This window comes from Cavia porcellus, unplaced genomic scaffold (genome assembly GCF_034190915.1).
Source record: "Cavia porcellus strain 051 isolate PalLab524CR breed Dunkin Hartley unplaced genomic scaffold, mCavPor4.1 scaffold_33, whole genome shotgun sequence".
Classification (NCBI taxonomy): domain Eukaryota; kingdom Metazoa; phylum Chordata; class Mammalia; order Rodentia; family Caviidae; genus Cavia; species Cavia porcellus.
In genome coordinates, this window is record NW_026947516.1 from 5,163,098 (window position 1) to 5,179,362 (window position 16,265).

The window sequence follows — 16,265 nt, forward strand, 5'->3', positions numbered from 1 at the left end:
CATGCTGTGCAATCTTATAACGATCGCCATTCCAGTTCTTCTTTTAATAAGTAATGCGCTATCTTAAGCGCGGTCATTTCCACTGATTCTAATTGAATCCAGGAAACGTTCAAAGAAATACCGTCTTTTTCCCGCTCACCTTGATCCCTAACATAGCCTCCTTCATTAAACAGTAACATAAGAACATTCCGTAGCTTTTAAACTCATAGACTACGCGATCTAACATTTAATTACTTGGCGAGAAACATGTATACAATCCAGTAGTTACTTTTTTTTTTTCTTGATCTTTTGGGACTTTTTGCAGGAAGTGATTGCTATCGAGCTGAAGAGGAAAAATTACTAGAAATCGCACTGAATCCTAAGGAATAACACATCTCAAAAACAGGTCCCTGCTTCTCTCCCTCATTTTCTTCCAATAGAAGCATGCCCGCAACCAATAATCCCATAAACTATTATTACTCAACAATACAGCGTGTTTCACTGCCCAGTACCTCAAGAGAAATCCAAAATCCTGACTGGTGAAAGCAAAGGCAGGCTTCAAGATTCGCCCTTTCACCATTCTATAGCTGCAACACATCTAAATATAAAAACACTGTACATATTTCCCATCATCTGAGTGGGTGTGGTACACATGAATTAAATCAATGGTGCCAAAAGGCGGCCCACTTTGAAGTCCTGTGGGTTTGTTTGGGGCTCAAGGTCCCTTATGCAGGGAGAGCTCAGGACAATTTAGGCACTGCTGATTGCTAAGGTTCTACGCCAGTCAGCTCCGGGTGCAGCCGGCTACAGGTTACGCAGGAAGGTTTATATTGCATTTCTGCAAGAAGGAGGGGAAAAGGGATTTGGGGAGTTATTTTCCAGGTGGTCAGGCCACTCTGGATAAGCGCGGGGTAGGGTTTCAGCCATCACGGTCGTCTCCACAGCACAGCCCACCATGAGTCGCCCTCCTGCTCATCCTACCCATGCCAGCTCAGACACTTCCGTGTTGATAGGCCCGCCCCCAACCCCCCAACCCTAACCAGAAGGGAGTACAGGGCTGTCACTCAAAATAGATTTACCTATCAGAGCCAGAAGTTGCTCGCTCTGCCCGCCCAAGAAGGTCCGGCTTCCTCTCCTGCCCCACCTTCTTTGTGACGTCATAGAACCATCGCCTTGCTTAGCTCGACCCCGCCTCTTTTATTTAAATACGGCGCTCAACATGGCGGGGCCTACTTGGTCCGTCGGCCGCTGTGTTTTCCAGCGCAGGCCATGGAAAAGTCTGTTTCTTCAAGAGCCGCGCTGTTTGGCTAACCACAGCTGCGTTTTAATCCCTGAACCCCTTTCGGCGTGAAGTGCGTGTCGGCTATCGCCTGAAAACCAGCTGACCTTTAACGACCCTCACCACCTCTGCTCCGGAAGTGCTTGCTGGTGCCAGGTCTGTAACCTGGAAGTGGTTCTCCTCCCTTCCCGCCCTCTTGCCCTTGGGGAAAGTGCTGGTGAAGTTTAGGGCGGAGTCCTGGGGCTACGTTGAGGCGCGGCATTGTTTTGTTTTCTTCCCTAAGCGTTTTTGTTTTTTTTTTTTTTGAAATGCCATGATGCGAAGTTGGGAAATTTACACGTTATCTGTAGTTTTTAGGCGCTGTGACCTTGGGCACGTGTGTAATCTGTTTCCTGGGTAGCTTATCTGCAAAATGGAACAATGCAGTTCTATTTATCGCTAAATTGTAAAACCCAGGCCACCTTGAGGGTCCCCATAGAGAGTTCAGGCTCCCCCAGTGTCACCATTGGGTGTGTGGTCGAGACTTGAAGAATTCTGCAAGCCAGCATCCTTTTCCAGAATTAAAGGAGTCTGACAATTCTTTTTCCAATCTCTCTCTCTCTCTTGTGGAGTTACTTCAATTTTGTAATTGAAAGCCCACCAGGTCCCCTGATTTAGCCACAGAGCTTGCAACTCACGGAAGGTAGCTAGCTGGGGAGGGGGGGTGGGGCGGGGGGAGGGGGGGTGGGTGCGGGACCAGGGGAACAGAGGAGAGAGTGCTCTGAATTGCTTCTCCCCTGGACTTTGTCTTTCTGAGTGTCACCAGTGACCCACAACATCCTCTGTAAGGAAGAGGCCTTGGTATAATTGTTTACAAACAGATTTGTTTTTAATTCATGTAAATAATGTGCCCAGACAGCCGATCCCTAATACACTTTGAATTACTGAGTGTGGTATAGTTAGGTACAGTTCTTTATTTCCATCAAAATTTAGTAAAAGAAAGGCAAAGCAAATATCCAGAACTGTAGAACGACAAACTAGTTCTTTGGCTTTCTACTGTCCTCTGTGTGATTGAGTGTAATGAGAATAATTTCCAGAAAGCTTAAACGATGAATTCTATACCCGAATGAGAAATCTGCCATTTTAACACTAGCCTTGAGTATTGCTGTACTCTTTAAAGCTTGTGAGACACTGGTCTTACTCCTGCAGTATGCTGTACTCTGAATGTTTATATGCCTCTAAAATTCATATGATGAAAATTAACATTCAATGTTATAGTGTTGGGAGGAGGGGCTTTGGGCAGCAGGTAAGAAATGAGGGTGAATCCTTCATGAATGAGATTGGTGCTTTTAGAACAGGGACTCCCAAAAGCTCCCTTTCTGCTATGTAGGCATACAGTTCACCATCTCAGTAGCAACATGCAAACTGGAAGAGACCTCATCTAGGTCTTCCTGCCTCTTAAAATGTGAGAAATGCATTTCTGTTGTTTATAGAACACTGAATCTGTGGTGTCTTGTTACACCTGAATGGGCTAAGAAAGCAGTCTGGTTTAATGAAATGTGGTGGTAACAAAAGTTTGAGTAGAGAATAAAAGCACAGACTTGGAATCTGGGATGGCATTGACTGAGCATTAAGTCCTACATTTGGACCGTGGTCTGCAGGTTGGTTCAGCAAAAATGAAAACTTGATCACAGTGCAACTGGGAGAACACTACAACTTTCAAATTCCTGGCTTCAGGCGTAATGAAGGCATTACTTTTTTTTTTGTTTGTACCAGGATCAAACTCACAACCTCATGCTTGCCAGGCTAGCGCTTATGCCGCTGAGCTAAATTCCCAGCTCCAAGGCATTACTTCTTTTTATACCTACTTGCTGGTATGAGGCCTCTGCCATGTGTAAGTCACATTGGGGCACCCACTGCTTCATAATGTAACTCTAAAAGTGTAGAGCTCGATTCCTCCTTTCTTTAACCCCAAATCATATTTCAACGCAACTAGTTAAAAATTCTGCTCCTGCCTATAAGAATGGATATCATATTCATCCATATTTGTCTTTGTTGTCTCAGGGGCAAGGCTGGAGGCTTGGCGACTAGCATGCAGTCAGTATTTGCTTTGGAACTTGGAAGTTAAGTCAATACCATTGTTGTCTGAGTATATGGTACTGTACCTGCGCCTTAAAAACATTTCTTATGTAATTAACTTGTTGATTTTTGTTTTCTTATTTTACTTATTTAGTCTTGAACTGCTTTATTTGCTTAGCTAATTATAATTATTAAGCATCTGCTATGCTTGTTCAGAGCATGCATGGTTGACAGGAATCGAGCCCTCATCAGGGACACAGAGTCCAGTGAGTTGACAGACATAATGAGTAATGATAGAAGTATTATCATGAGCTATTGTACAGCCCTACCTGGATGTTTTTTGGATGTGCGCACTGAGCTGTACTGTAGCTAACCTTTAGCTGGGAGGCACATAATAGTACCCACCACTTAACTTACACAGAGTGTTGTACCCTAATGGTTGTATTTTCTGGGCTAGGTTCCCTTCCACAAGATTTTATCTTATATAACAATTCCCTCCTTATCTCTGGTTTCTCTTCCACAGTACAGTTGCCTGAGGTCAGTGATGGTGTGCAATGACTGGGAACTTATAATAAGCAGTTCATATATTTCAAATTCCTTGTTTTGCCAAGTAGCATGATGAAATCTCATGACATTCTGCATCCTCCCACTCATGTGTGAAATCACCCTTTTGCCTGGAATATTTATCCCCAATTCCCATCTGTCATTATTTGGAATCCTCTCAGTTATCAGATGGACTGATGGTTTTGCAGTTCTTGTGTTCAGGTATTCCCTGTTTTATTTGATGAATGACACCAAAGATAAAACGTAGAAGGACAGATAACTCTCCTTCTGTGTGGTGATGCTCCAGGACTGCTAGAAGAAAACATAGTGCGGTGGTTCCTTGGTCCCTGAACTTAGTTTGTTGTACAGTGTTTAAAAAGATGGCCACATCTGTGTTTGTGCAGGAAAGATGGCCATGGTTGTGTTTGTCACTCGATATTGTGTTTGCAAACAGAAACAAAATTTTACCTAACACTTTTGTTTGCAAACCTGTTGTTGGCAAACAAAAGCATTCATGAAAGGAGATGCCACTGTGTATATGCAGTTCAGTACTGTCCATGGCCATCCACTGGAATTCTTAGAACCTGTTTCCCATGACAGAGGAGAACTGCTATATTCCTGCAGGCAACTAGAAAGTACATATACCAGGGATGCTTTCCCACACCTCTCCTCCAAGCATAAGACTTTGTGTCAGAATCTTTGAGTCTAAAGCTTTCCTTCTAGTTGGATTTCCATATTGCGAAATTGCATTTTTTGGTTGTTACATCTTAACCTGCATTCATACTTCTGCTGGGCATGCCAGCATGGCCTGTTAGCCCCCATATCCTTCCTCCTACTTGTTAACTCTTTCCCTCTGTCGCTTCCTCCTGAAATCTTGGGTACTGACCCTGGTGAACCAGACAGCTTGGATGTTCCCCTTTAATTTCGAAGGAATGTGGCCACAGTGTTGGAGTACACAGTGCTGGGCTTTCTGTGGCGTACAGAGGTATGAACTCGTATTCCTGTACGCCGTGGTGGTCCTAAGTTAAGCATCATCTTGGCTTGGAATCACCATGGAGAACAGAACTTTTGCAGTCATGGGGAAGAATTCTACTTCTAAAGCTAGAGGGGGAGGGGGGCAGAGAGGGAGAGAGAGAGGAGACAGAGGGAGACCAAGTCCCTTGCCACCATGAGTTGGCCATTAGTGAGAGCTGCCACACAGAGGGAGCCATCCTAAAAAGAATAAGACAACACAGCGGGACTGAGATCTGGGAATGGGGAGGACAGAAAGAAGAACAGGCCCAGGTGTCATGGCGTCCATTGAGTCTGAGGATGCATATATACATTGAGCTGCAAAGCAGACCTGGCCAAGATTTGTTTTTTTCTGAATTTTTTATTGTTGTATTAGAATTCCTTAATTACAGCCCTTGCAATGGATGCTTTAGATGGGGTAGAGCAGTTAAGCTTTCAAAGTTTCATAGTTAAAACCATGGATTTTATATACACAATAGGTTCAGATCCTTGGTGTTGAGAATGGGGGACAGTTACAAAATATATTACAGACCCTTCAATTTTTAAAAATTTTCCAGTTACAGAAAATCTGTGTTCTCTGTCCTATGTAGTTAGTTTGAAGACACTGTACTGTTTTAAGGACTGTTTCTTGTCCACCTTGGGGACAGAAATCAGAGTACTGCTGTCTTTCGGTTTTCTCCCAGTGGAGATGGAAATAATAATACCAATGTCAAATACATAATATTATTGGGTGTTAGACAAATGGACAGGCCTTTAGAGCCTTCTGCCTCATCCAGTGTGCCAAAGTATTCTGTCTTAAACCAGCGTACCCAATCGAATCATTATTTGTATTCTTATTAAAAATATCCTAGCTGCTAAATAAAACATGATTTAATTAATAAAATATTAATTATTTAATCATCAGTTCAGAGAAAACAAAATTGGGAATTTGTCTCTTGGTATCAATGGGAGATCGATTCCAGACCACCTATGAATGTCAAAGTCCAATATAGTAGGTCAGTTGACAGAGTAGAGTCTTAGTATCTGTGTGTCCACGTGCAAGGATCCAACCAACCATGGATCGAAATGAAAAAAAAAAAAAAAATTAGGTCAGTTTGAACAGGTATGAACTTTTTCTGGTCATTATTTCCAAACCAGTACAGTATAACACTATTCATGTAGCCTTTAGATTGTGTTAGGTATTGTAAGTCACCTACAACTAATTTAAAGAATACAGAGGGTGTATTCATAGATTACATAAGGAGTACACCACCTCTTATTTAAGGCACTTGAATGTGTGCCCACCTTGGTGTCACTGGGGATCCTGGAGGGCCAGTTGTTGGTGCTGAGTACTAAGATGACTTTTTCTTGGAAAAGGCCTTGCTTTCCTTATCCGTGTCTATTGATTAGGACGACACAGTTACAGCTGTTAAATTACGTATTGCCGGTCCTGTACACATTCTTCTTAGGTAACCATCACAACAGTGATGACATGTTCAAATACACAACAGATGAGAATTTAGAACTTTAGTAATTTCCTCACCACTACGTACAGGCAAGGAGAAGAAAGTGTACATGAGCACATCACATTGTCTCTCATATATGAGAAGCCCAGAGTACAAACTAATAAAAGATAATAAGGAATGCAGAGAGAAATCTTTTGCAAATGAAAAGAGGACCAAGACATGGAAGGAGGTGGAGAGGGGAGGGGTTTTAAAATGACTTAAGATATGTACATGCAGTGATGCCCCCCAATGAATATAATAATGGTGTACTTCACAGATGTACTAATAAACATTAAAATTTTTAAAAAATTAGTGCTGGTTTCCCTGACTGCAAAGCCTGTGTGCGATTCCACCTTCCTTACAAGCTTTCAAAAATGAATCAGTGAAATAATGTGTCTCTTACGTGTGTCAAGCATTGTTTCATTTAACTACTGTAGGTAGGATTTTGTTTCTTTCTCTGGTCCGAATCTGTAACTGATGTTCATATCTGGACGTTTATAATTTTAAGAAAAATGACGAGACTTTGATAAATATGACATGTGAATTTATTTCCTTGTAGCATTTAGAGGGCTTGTTCTGGTCTTGAAAAAAAAAAAAAAAGAAAACCAAGAAAGAAAGCCTAGAAATTAATTACAGCTAGCCTTCCCTTTGATCAATTACCACAACAACTCTTTTTGATTAGTCCTTTTCCTGGAAGCTATGTCATAAAGCAGGTTATTGTAAAAGCGTAATTTCCATTAGTCACAATGTTAAAAGGGGATCTTGTTATTGACCAAGGTCTCTAGCTCAAATAAATCACGAATGTCGTCATTAGTCTTCATTATTCTTTATGTTTTTATGCTCACCCATTTAATAAACTTCACTGAGTGTCTCATATATGAAAATGATTGTCATAGGCCTTAAAAAATATATGAAACAAAAATCAATCAATCAGTGAATCAATCAAACAAAGTCTGGAAAATAAACTCTGCTTATAGTCTGTTGTCTTTTTGCTTGAATATCCTTTCATGGTTTTGTATCATTAAACTGTATTTATTCTTGAAGATCTAAATCAATCTCTATGTTTGGAATGCATTTATCCACCTCGTGTCTGTTTTTTTTTTTTTTTTTTTTTTCTTTTTCGTTTTTATTGGTACCAGGGATCAAACTCATGACTGCCTGCTTGCAAGGCAGGCGCTTATGCTGCTGAGCTAAATCTCTAGCCCCCTCCACCTCGTGTCTTAAGTGTTCTCTGATCTTTATGGTCATGCGTATACCATCTACCTCCTTTTATTTCAGTTAAGAGGTGTGTTTGCCACTACTCTTTAGGTTCAGTTCATTTGGAGCAGGGACCATGTCTTATATTGCTTGTTTTGTCCAACACCTGGAAATTAGCTAAAGCATAGCAAATGTGTGCTATAGCTGGGAATCTCTAAATTTCATGTTTCAGGGCTGATAAGCTGTGCCAAGTCTGATAATCGCAGAAATGGCTGAGTCATGCACCCAGTGAAGCTGCTGATTTTACTGCTGCTTCTGTATTTTTTTTCTCTGGCTTTCATTCTTCAGGTAGGACATCATTATGAGGGTGCTGGCACCCCTCCCCGTCTTCCTAGCTTATTGGTACAACACTCCTTTTCTGCTGTTTGCCTCTAAAACTTAGAAAGAGACCCCTTATGTTAGCTTTGCATGATGGTAACAAAACACCTGAACCAGTCACTTTATGAAGAAGAGAAGTTTATATTGGCGCATGGTTTTGGAGGCTCCAGTCCATGGTTGATTAGCCCCCATTGCTTCTGAGGCTGTGATCAGTATAGAGAGGTGGAGAACACAGGAAACTGTGATAGGATGATGATTGGAGTCCATGATGGAATGCTCTTGGGGGCCATGCACACAGTGAGTAGATCTGAGAAGCGTTGAATGTGGAGAACTTCCCAGAAAAAGATCTGACATTGGAATCAACATCTCTACTACAGTATTAGATAGATACATACTGAGACAAGGGACAGCAGGTATCCAGGGATATTCTATCAAACGTGCCAAGTTGCTTTAGATGTAGAAAACTGCGTTTTGTATATTCAGTAAGTATATATTCCTCCAAGCAAATAGGATTCCAACTATGATGTTTGGTGCATTGAAAAGTTAGCTCCAAAAGTAAATGTGTTCGGATGGAGAGTACGTATTCTTTGGCATGAATGTTGTCCAGAATTGACGTGTCAGTAGTGTTGTTGGACTTCTTTGAGTTTTTGTGGGCTGCTTTGGATGTGCAAGGTGGGATAAGAATCCTGCTGAACAAGTCAGTGTAAGTGGATGGGGAAGTTCTTATAGGAAGCTGTGGTATTGAGAACCTTGGCGAGGGTCTTATCTTATCTTACACATTGAGCTCAAGAAGGAGATGGTAGGTAAGGTGTTTGCTTTACCCAGCAGTGGCAAGAATGATAATGTTCTCCTACTGAAAGCTTGTTACAGAGGAAGTGGTGATCCCAGAATTCACTCATTCTCTTTTGCAAAGCATCCCATCAGAAGGCATTGGGAAAACAGTATACTTACCATTTAATGGATGTCCACGTGTGTACTGTGTTTTATTTTAAAATCATAAAGATACTGCTCACACAAAGTTTTAAAACCATTTCTCCCTTCTTCACTTAATTTCCAGCAGAAAATAAAAATCCATCTTCAGATGCAGCGTCTATATGGAAAACTACAAAAAAAAAAAAAAAAACAGATAAAAGCAGGTAAGAGGTATGAAATTGAAATCACAATGAAATTTTGAAAAGACTGGGGCTGACATATAAAAGATTACTGCGATTTTCAGATTTTTGATTATGACTGGAATTCTTAAAAAGCCTTGCAGTAAAGGGGCTATTATAATATGATACTGCTATGCGATGATCTGTTGAATCACAGAAACTAATTTCTTCTTTTTATAGGAAAAAAAAAATTCCAGGTTTGATGAACTGTCACAGATTTCGGTAGGCAGATAAATCTAAAATGGTGCAAATCCATAATTCATTCCCTGTAAATAAAAAAAGATAAGTTCAAAGTCATTCCAGCAGAAGTCTTTAAATGGGGAAGCTGCTCTCCAACTACCCGTGCCTAACATTATCTTTGCAATTCTAAATTCTGACATGGAAGCGATATTGTTATTTTAATCACCATGCTTCCTTTGTGGAACCCCCTGGCACACAATTTGAGAGTGTGATTGCATTCTTAGAGTGCTTTGGAAGGGCTGTGTTAAGAAAGTGAACTTTGAATAGCCACATCGAATATTCAGATCTCACTTAAAAAGCAACTCTAAAAGGAGGATGCAGCTGGACCACCTCTGGGTTAGTGATGGCAGAAGGCACATCGCACCCTCTAGCATCACTGAGAACTGGGTGCAGCAGTGAGGGATACTTTGCAGAAGACCAGTGTGCTACTTCCTCCACTGAGGGCTGTGTCGTCCTCCTGTTTGCAGAGGCTGTGTGGTAAATGCTTGCTGGCTTTCTCAGACTTGGTTTGGGAAGCAGTGATGTTCTCGGACAGTGCTGCTGGAGTTAGGTCTCAAGAGTGCCCCGTTCTGCTGAAGGCTTAGCTCTCAGTTCAGTGCTGTGAACAGGCGATGGATCCTGTTTAAGAATCTGGTCCCAGTGAGAACACTTTAGATCACTGGAGTATCTCTTAGCAGGTGATTATGGAACCATGGTCCCATATTCTCCTTTACTTCCCTGCATGAAATAAGTGATTTTGTTCCTCCTTTCCCCATGTGCTACCCCTATAATGTATTGCCTAGTCACAGACCTAAAGCAGTGGAAACAATCCATCAGAGACTGGAATCTCCAAAATACTGAGCCAAAATAAACCTTTTATTTTTATAAGGTGATTGCCTCATGTGTTTGGTTACAGTGACAGAGAGCTGATGGGCATAAATGTTTCTCAATTCAACTGCTTTTTATTAGTCTAGAAAGGAGCCCAGGCACCAATATTATTATTATTAGGGAAGGGAAGGAAAGCCTTCCAGGTGGATATGATAAATAGCCAGGGGTGAGAGCCACCATTCTTAGAGAAATTCTGCAGTCAGCCAGCTTGGGAGCAGGGCCATACTGCAGGTTTGGGGGAGGGATGAGGCTACACAGAGAAGCTGTGCTCGAGAAGACTCTTTCCTGCTCGTGGAGAAAGGTTCATATTGTGTGTACCACATTTATAAGACACAAGTAAAAAGACTCCTTAGAAAATTTAAGATGGGATCTGTAGAGCAATAGTATGGAATCTTCATTGGCTTATCTGTTTATCGATTGCAATGCTGGGCATTGAACTGGAACCTCACAAGTGCTAGACAATTGCCCAGCCACTGATCAACATCCCCAGCCTTATACAGAATCCTTTTGAGATCAGAACCCACTTCTGTTGCATAAGTTATAGGACTGTGAAGCTGCCCTGCTCTGGAAGACCCTGCCGTATTTACGGATAACATCTCACAGAAAATGGAACGAAAACCTTTTGGCTCTGCTTGAAGTGGAACTGCCTTGATTGTTGGATATTACTTACGAAATGAAAAAATTCAAAGCCATTAACTACTTTTTTATATTTCCATGATCCATTGTCATCCTAAAGACTGGTCTGATTGCTAAGAGAAAAAGCAAAAATTCTTGATTGTGGATTAAAAAATTACTAGAATGTACTTGGTAAAGGTAGATTTTGAGAGTTCTCAGCACAAAAACTGAGAAGTATGTGAATTAATGCATTTCCATTAGCTCATTTTAGATGTAAGGTATATACCTGATACATATTTATTAGCTATATACATCTTGATCTACCTGATAAGTAGATTCAGTTTTTATTTGTTAATTTAAGAAGCATTTTAGGAGCGGAGCCTAGGAATTGGTGTCAGAAAGTGGAAAGACTCCAAAAACCATGCTTGCTCTTGGATGCCCAGGGGCTTACGGATTCTCACAGCATCTTTCCTGCCTGTGTTAATGTGCACATCACGATCAAGTGTTCTAGCCCTCACCCTGCGAGTTTGTATGGCCTCAGTCTGGGCATCCGCCACAGTCATGTGGCTTTGTCTTGTTTCCCCAAGTCCTTGTCTCTAATGCACAGACGGTGATGGGACAGACGTCCTGCTCGATCAAGGAATGGATGGTGAATGGTGAGAGGCAAAGCTTGGAAGCTCATGGATCAGCCAGCATTGCTCAGCCTTCCTCCTGTGCTCTCTGAATTAAATGTCCTGAGCGTAAGGAAATTATTCTACCAGAAAAATCATCCATAATTCTGTCATGCTTGAGACCTAGAATGTCCCCCAAAAGCCCCATGTGGTCAGCAGTGGGAATCAGGGAAGGTGGTTGAATTATGGGGCGTGGGGTACTCATTAATTAACTGATCAAGTGTGCATATATGAAATACTCCTGAATGGATTAATACTGATGAATTCATAGCGGAACATATTGTTGGGAAGTGGAGCCTAATGGAGAAGAGGTGGTCAGCAGCCCATGGCCTGGAAAACTGTAACTTCTTTGCTGGGTTCACCCTTCACTTCCTTCTTCCTGGCCGCCACGGGTTGAGCTTCCATCCTCCTTCCAGGCCTTTGCACCATACTCCTCTGCCATGCTGTTTGTTGTAGCCTTGGAGCCAGCAGACCATGGATTAAAACCCTGAGCCAAACTAGACCTTTCCTTTGAGTTGCAGGCATTGTATATTATGTCTCAGCAATGGGAAAGTAAGGAACGCAAGTCATACATAAATTTATCTAGTAAATAAATCACTTATGTCCATATTTTTAAAGAGCAGGATATATATATTGAGAGAGAGAAAGCTCTGTCTGAGAGAGACAGAAGGGATCCTAGGAGGTTGCCAAGGGCTCTGTCTTTTCCAGGGCTTTTACAGAGTAAAACCATGAGGTGAGGCAGATACAAAACAAAAGCAGATTCTCCCTTCCGTCCAGTGATCTCAGTGGAATCCCTCCAAGTGATGTAGCGGGGTGGAACCCCCAAACTGTTACTTCCGGTATGAACTTGAGTTCGTGTTGTCTAAGATTGAAGAATGAATTTTAGGAACAATGGAGGTTAAGTGCAGAATATATTTATTGAGAGAAAGGAAGCTTCTGTCTGAGAGACAGAAGGGTCTGGAGCGGGTTGCCCTATATCTGTATTTTGTATTTGAATGTAAAGAGAGACACAAACTTGTGTCTATATATGTGGATAGCCTTTTATCTTAATTTGGGGATTATAATTGTACACTTCTTCTCTGCATAGTCTATAATTTTTCTTTTTGAAATTGGATGGACACAGGCGATCAGCACTACACTGTAGATAAAAGGTAGATACTAACCAGGTAGCAGTTAAAGGGCGCACTATGTTAACATTTTTGCCTGTCACATGACCTTAAACACCTTAGCGGCCACTATAAATACATCAGGGTAGGTAAGGACATTAAAGTCAACAATACTCTAGATGCTTTCCTGAGATGGTCTGGACAGTCAGAAAGCAGAGCCAGTCAAGAACGGCAGCTTGACATCAGAGCTTAGAGCAGCACTCTGACCTTGCTTTGCCAGCAAATAAGAATCACAAGCTGGTTTCATGACATACTCTTTCAAGAAACTATCATTATCTTTATGACCCTGCCATCCCCCTGGTTATTCAGTGATTGCTGTCAAAGAGTTGACAAAACTTCTGATCCTTGATTTTCTTTCTTTTTTTTTTTTAGGAATTTCAATTATGGTGGTAGTTGCAATTAGGGCGGCAGAGGCTCAGAAATGTTTGCCCTTAGTTAATGAATGACTTTCAGAATAGTGGTAATGTGTCCTCCAAGATTACATGCATAATTCTGCACAAAATGACAGATGCATCTGAGCTGTATACAAAAATGGATTTCTCTGGGTCTTGGTGATGTTTGTGGTTTTCCATAGCTGTTACCATCCTGCCCCCTGCTGGCCAGTAAGAATTGGACAAAATCGATCCACTAATCCCAGGCAAATTCCCTTGGCTTGAAAGAGCTGAAGAGGTTCTGATTGTAAAATGGCCTTACTCCTAACAAGCTATGAGCTGCCTCTCACCCACCTGGATTTAACCCTTACTGGGATATTACCAGGAGAAATCAGAACTTTCAGATGAAGTTTCTTCCCGAGTTATATCAGAAGGGCACATGTGAATCGTACTGAAATTACAGTGCGAATTGTTTACACATCTGAAGAGTACGTTGGTTTCTTGTCTCCCCAACCATCTCACGCACTTTACTTCCAATATGTGGGGCGCTTATTGATTTCAAAGGTGCTTTACATGTATTTGATTCTGGACAGAAGAAAAATCAAATGGTTCTGGTATATAGCTACTTGTTTACACGTTTTAATTTTAATTTAAGATAGTTACTTTCCAGGTAGCCCATTCCTTTATTAGGTCTATTTGGTGTACTCATCTTTTTTATACTGAACGAAGTTAAATTTTAATAAGGACTGCAACTCATTGCCTAGTTTGAATTATTATACACTTAATGAACATAAGTCTCTATTCATTAGATATTAAAATTAGTTAATGCTATATAACCTCTGGGACAGGAAAGTAGACTTCATATTTGTATTTGTGTGTGAATACACACACAGACTCAAGGAAGGAAATAACTGATTTCAAAAGGCAAGTGAGCAAGTTCCTTCTATTCTGTTAGAATTTGTTATGGTTTCTATATAGCTGGCTGCCCAAAGCTTCATGCGCTAATAGGTGGAGCCTGTAGGAGCTGACTGGATCATGGCTGTGTGATACTCAGCAGGGGATTGGTCCATGATGAATTTATAGCTAAATGTGATTTGGGAGCTGAAGCCTGGTTGGAGGAGGTGGGTCCTGGGGGCGTGGCCTGGAAGCATCTTTCTCCCTCCCCCTCCCTTAAATCTCTCTCTCTGATTCCTGCCTGCCCTGCTGTAGAAGTTTTCTTCCTCTGAGCCTCTCTGCCATGCTGCTTTGCCTTGGGGCCAGCAGACCACAGAGGAAATCCTTTACAAACTGTGCATTTGCTTTCCTTTTAAGTTATGGGTGTCAGGTATTATGTCTCTGTGATGAGAAAGCAACTAAGATATAATTTTTTGTTTTGTCTGGCTGTTTTGAGATTATATAGTTCAGCACAAATGGTTTCCAACTCATGATCCTCCTGCCCCATCTTCCAAAGTGCTGGAGTTGGAGATGTGTGCTACCACCTCTGGCAGAGTTTTTTTAAATAAAGAACATGTTTTTCATAAAATTTTAAAAATGCAAATAATATAGATGTTAATCTGTACAAATGGTATGAGTATGTGCATATAGGTAAGTGTATTGTATAGCTTATTATGTAGAAATTCCTACCTCAAATTTTACTGTAAAGGAGTCTAAAAAGTTACCGGTGTAAGACAAAATCTAATGAAAGAACCACCCATAGGCAGTGACCGTATATGAGGAAATGTACCCAAACATATTTTGCTTCTAGGTATCTTTCACCCTGATTTGTATGATTTTAACAAATAATAGTTCTAGGCATGGTGGTGCATGCCTGTAAACCCAGCACTCAGGAGGTTGAGGCAGGAGGATCTTTGCAAGTTCAAGACCAGCTGGGCTACAAAGTGAGCTCAAGGCCAGCCTGCATTGCATAGTGAAACCCTGTTTCAAAAAGACACACACGTGCACACACACACACACACACACACACACACACACACACAAACACCCAAAAGTGGTTCTGAATGAAATGAACTGAAGATTATATTAGTCATTGATGCTTGAATATGTACCGGGCTTTTCTATCACCAAAGTATCACTATGGTAACTACTATTAAGTCGGGTTATATGGTGGTGAAGTACTAGGTTGCTGAAACAGTCATGCTTTGACCTCTATTGTTATATTGTTATGTCCTGTTTTATCTCAATCTCCCCCTTATTCTTTTAAAAAAATTATTTAGTCATTTCTTATGTTTGTCTTAATTAAAGAAAAAATTTAAAAAATTAGGATATATAAATAGTAACTCTTTTTTATTTCCTATTAACTTGTTTTGAAGTCCTGTAATACTCCCACGATCTTGTTTTGACTGATTAGACTCTGTTCCATTCTATATGATAGTATCAAGTTTGAAGACATAGGCAACTACTTTGAAGGCAATAAGATTCACTAAGATACCCATTCTGGTTTGACTATTGTCTTCTTTGGAAGTCCTGTAATGTTTACAATGCCTAAGTTTTATTGGTCTTGTTCTCTACTGTTTTGTCCAACTTTATAATATCTAATGAGATAGACAATTCTTTTTAAGGAAACAAGAGACATCGTTGATAACCATTGTTGATAACCTTGTACTCTGTTCTACACCATGTGCTATGTCTATCCTTGGTTTTGACTGACAGCTTTGTTTTGCCATATTTGACTGTATTCTCTCCCCCCCCCCAAAAAAGTAATAAGCACTAAGGAGTAATAAAATCCAAAATGTGTTAAAAAAAATATCAGCATGTCACCCACCATTTTTAAGAAGCACACTGTTGGGATTGCAGTCTTAACCCATTTATAAATTATCCTATTGCCAGGGCACAATATTTCAATCCTAGAAATTTTAAGTATATGAATGACAGTGATGTCTACAGAGTGACATATCTTCTGACACACCCATCAGAATTTATATTGGCAAACCAGTGATTTTCCTCAATGCAGGTTAAGAGCTCAGGAATTGTCTCCCAAATATATGACTGTGTGTCACTGATTCTCTTTATTCAGCCATACGGATGGAGAGGGAACAGGGTTGGGAGGGTGTGTTGTAACAAGTAGAAAAGATGTCACCCTGATGTTACCAAACAGGGAGCTAAACCTTAGTGGGAGATGGTATAGGAAATAGGAAAACGCATTCAACCCAGTGACTGGGATTGGATCATTTGTGAAAAATGTGATTCCTGAGTTGAATTTTGGTCAAAGGGGTTTCTGGAGGAAGGTAGAATTGAGGGGACACATTAATCTGAACT

General features: G+C 40.9%; 2 protein-coding genes across 19 annotated transcripts in view; one reads left to right on the forward strand and one right to left on the reverse strand.

Moving 5' to 3' along the window:
• Window positions 1-1,345, reverse strand: part of LOC100714079 (patatin-like phospholipase domain-containing protein 4) — a 50,768-nt gene extending 49,423 nt beyond the window's left edge. For 6 of the 8 annotated variants that reach the window (XR_010045369.1, XR_002789505.2, XR_010045368.1 and 3 more), the window contains exon 1: window positions 492-954. Coding sequence is in view for 3 of the 8 variants with exons in the window: in XM_003462753.5 (XP_003462801.1) it covers window positions 492-577 (86 nt within the window). In the remaining 5 variants the exon portion in view is untranslated. The other 2 variants (XM_063242725.1, XM_063242726.1) reach the window with 2 other exon arrangements.
• The window catches only part of LOC101788124 (endogenous retrovirus group K member 7 Gag polyprotein-like), a 128,572-nt gene continuing 113,536 nt past the window's right edge, over window positions 1,230-16,265 (forward strand). For 9 of the 11 annotated variants that reach the window (XM_063242718.1, XM_063242711.1, XM_063242712.1 and 6 more), the window contains exon 1: window positions 1,276-1,414. The gene's annotated coding sequence lies outside the window, so the exon portion shown is untranslated. Of the gene's footprint in view, window positions 1,415-16,265 lie in introns of all 11 variants that reach the window. The other 2 variants (XM_063242715.1, XM_063242720.1) reach the window with 2 other exon arrangements.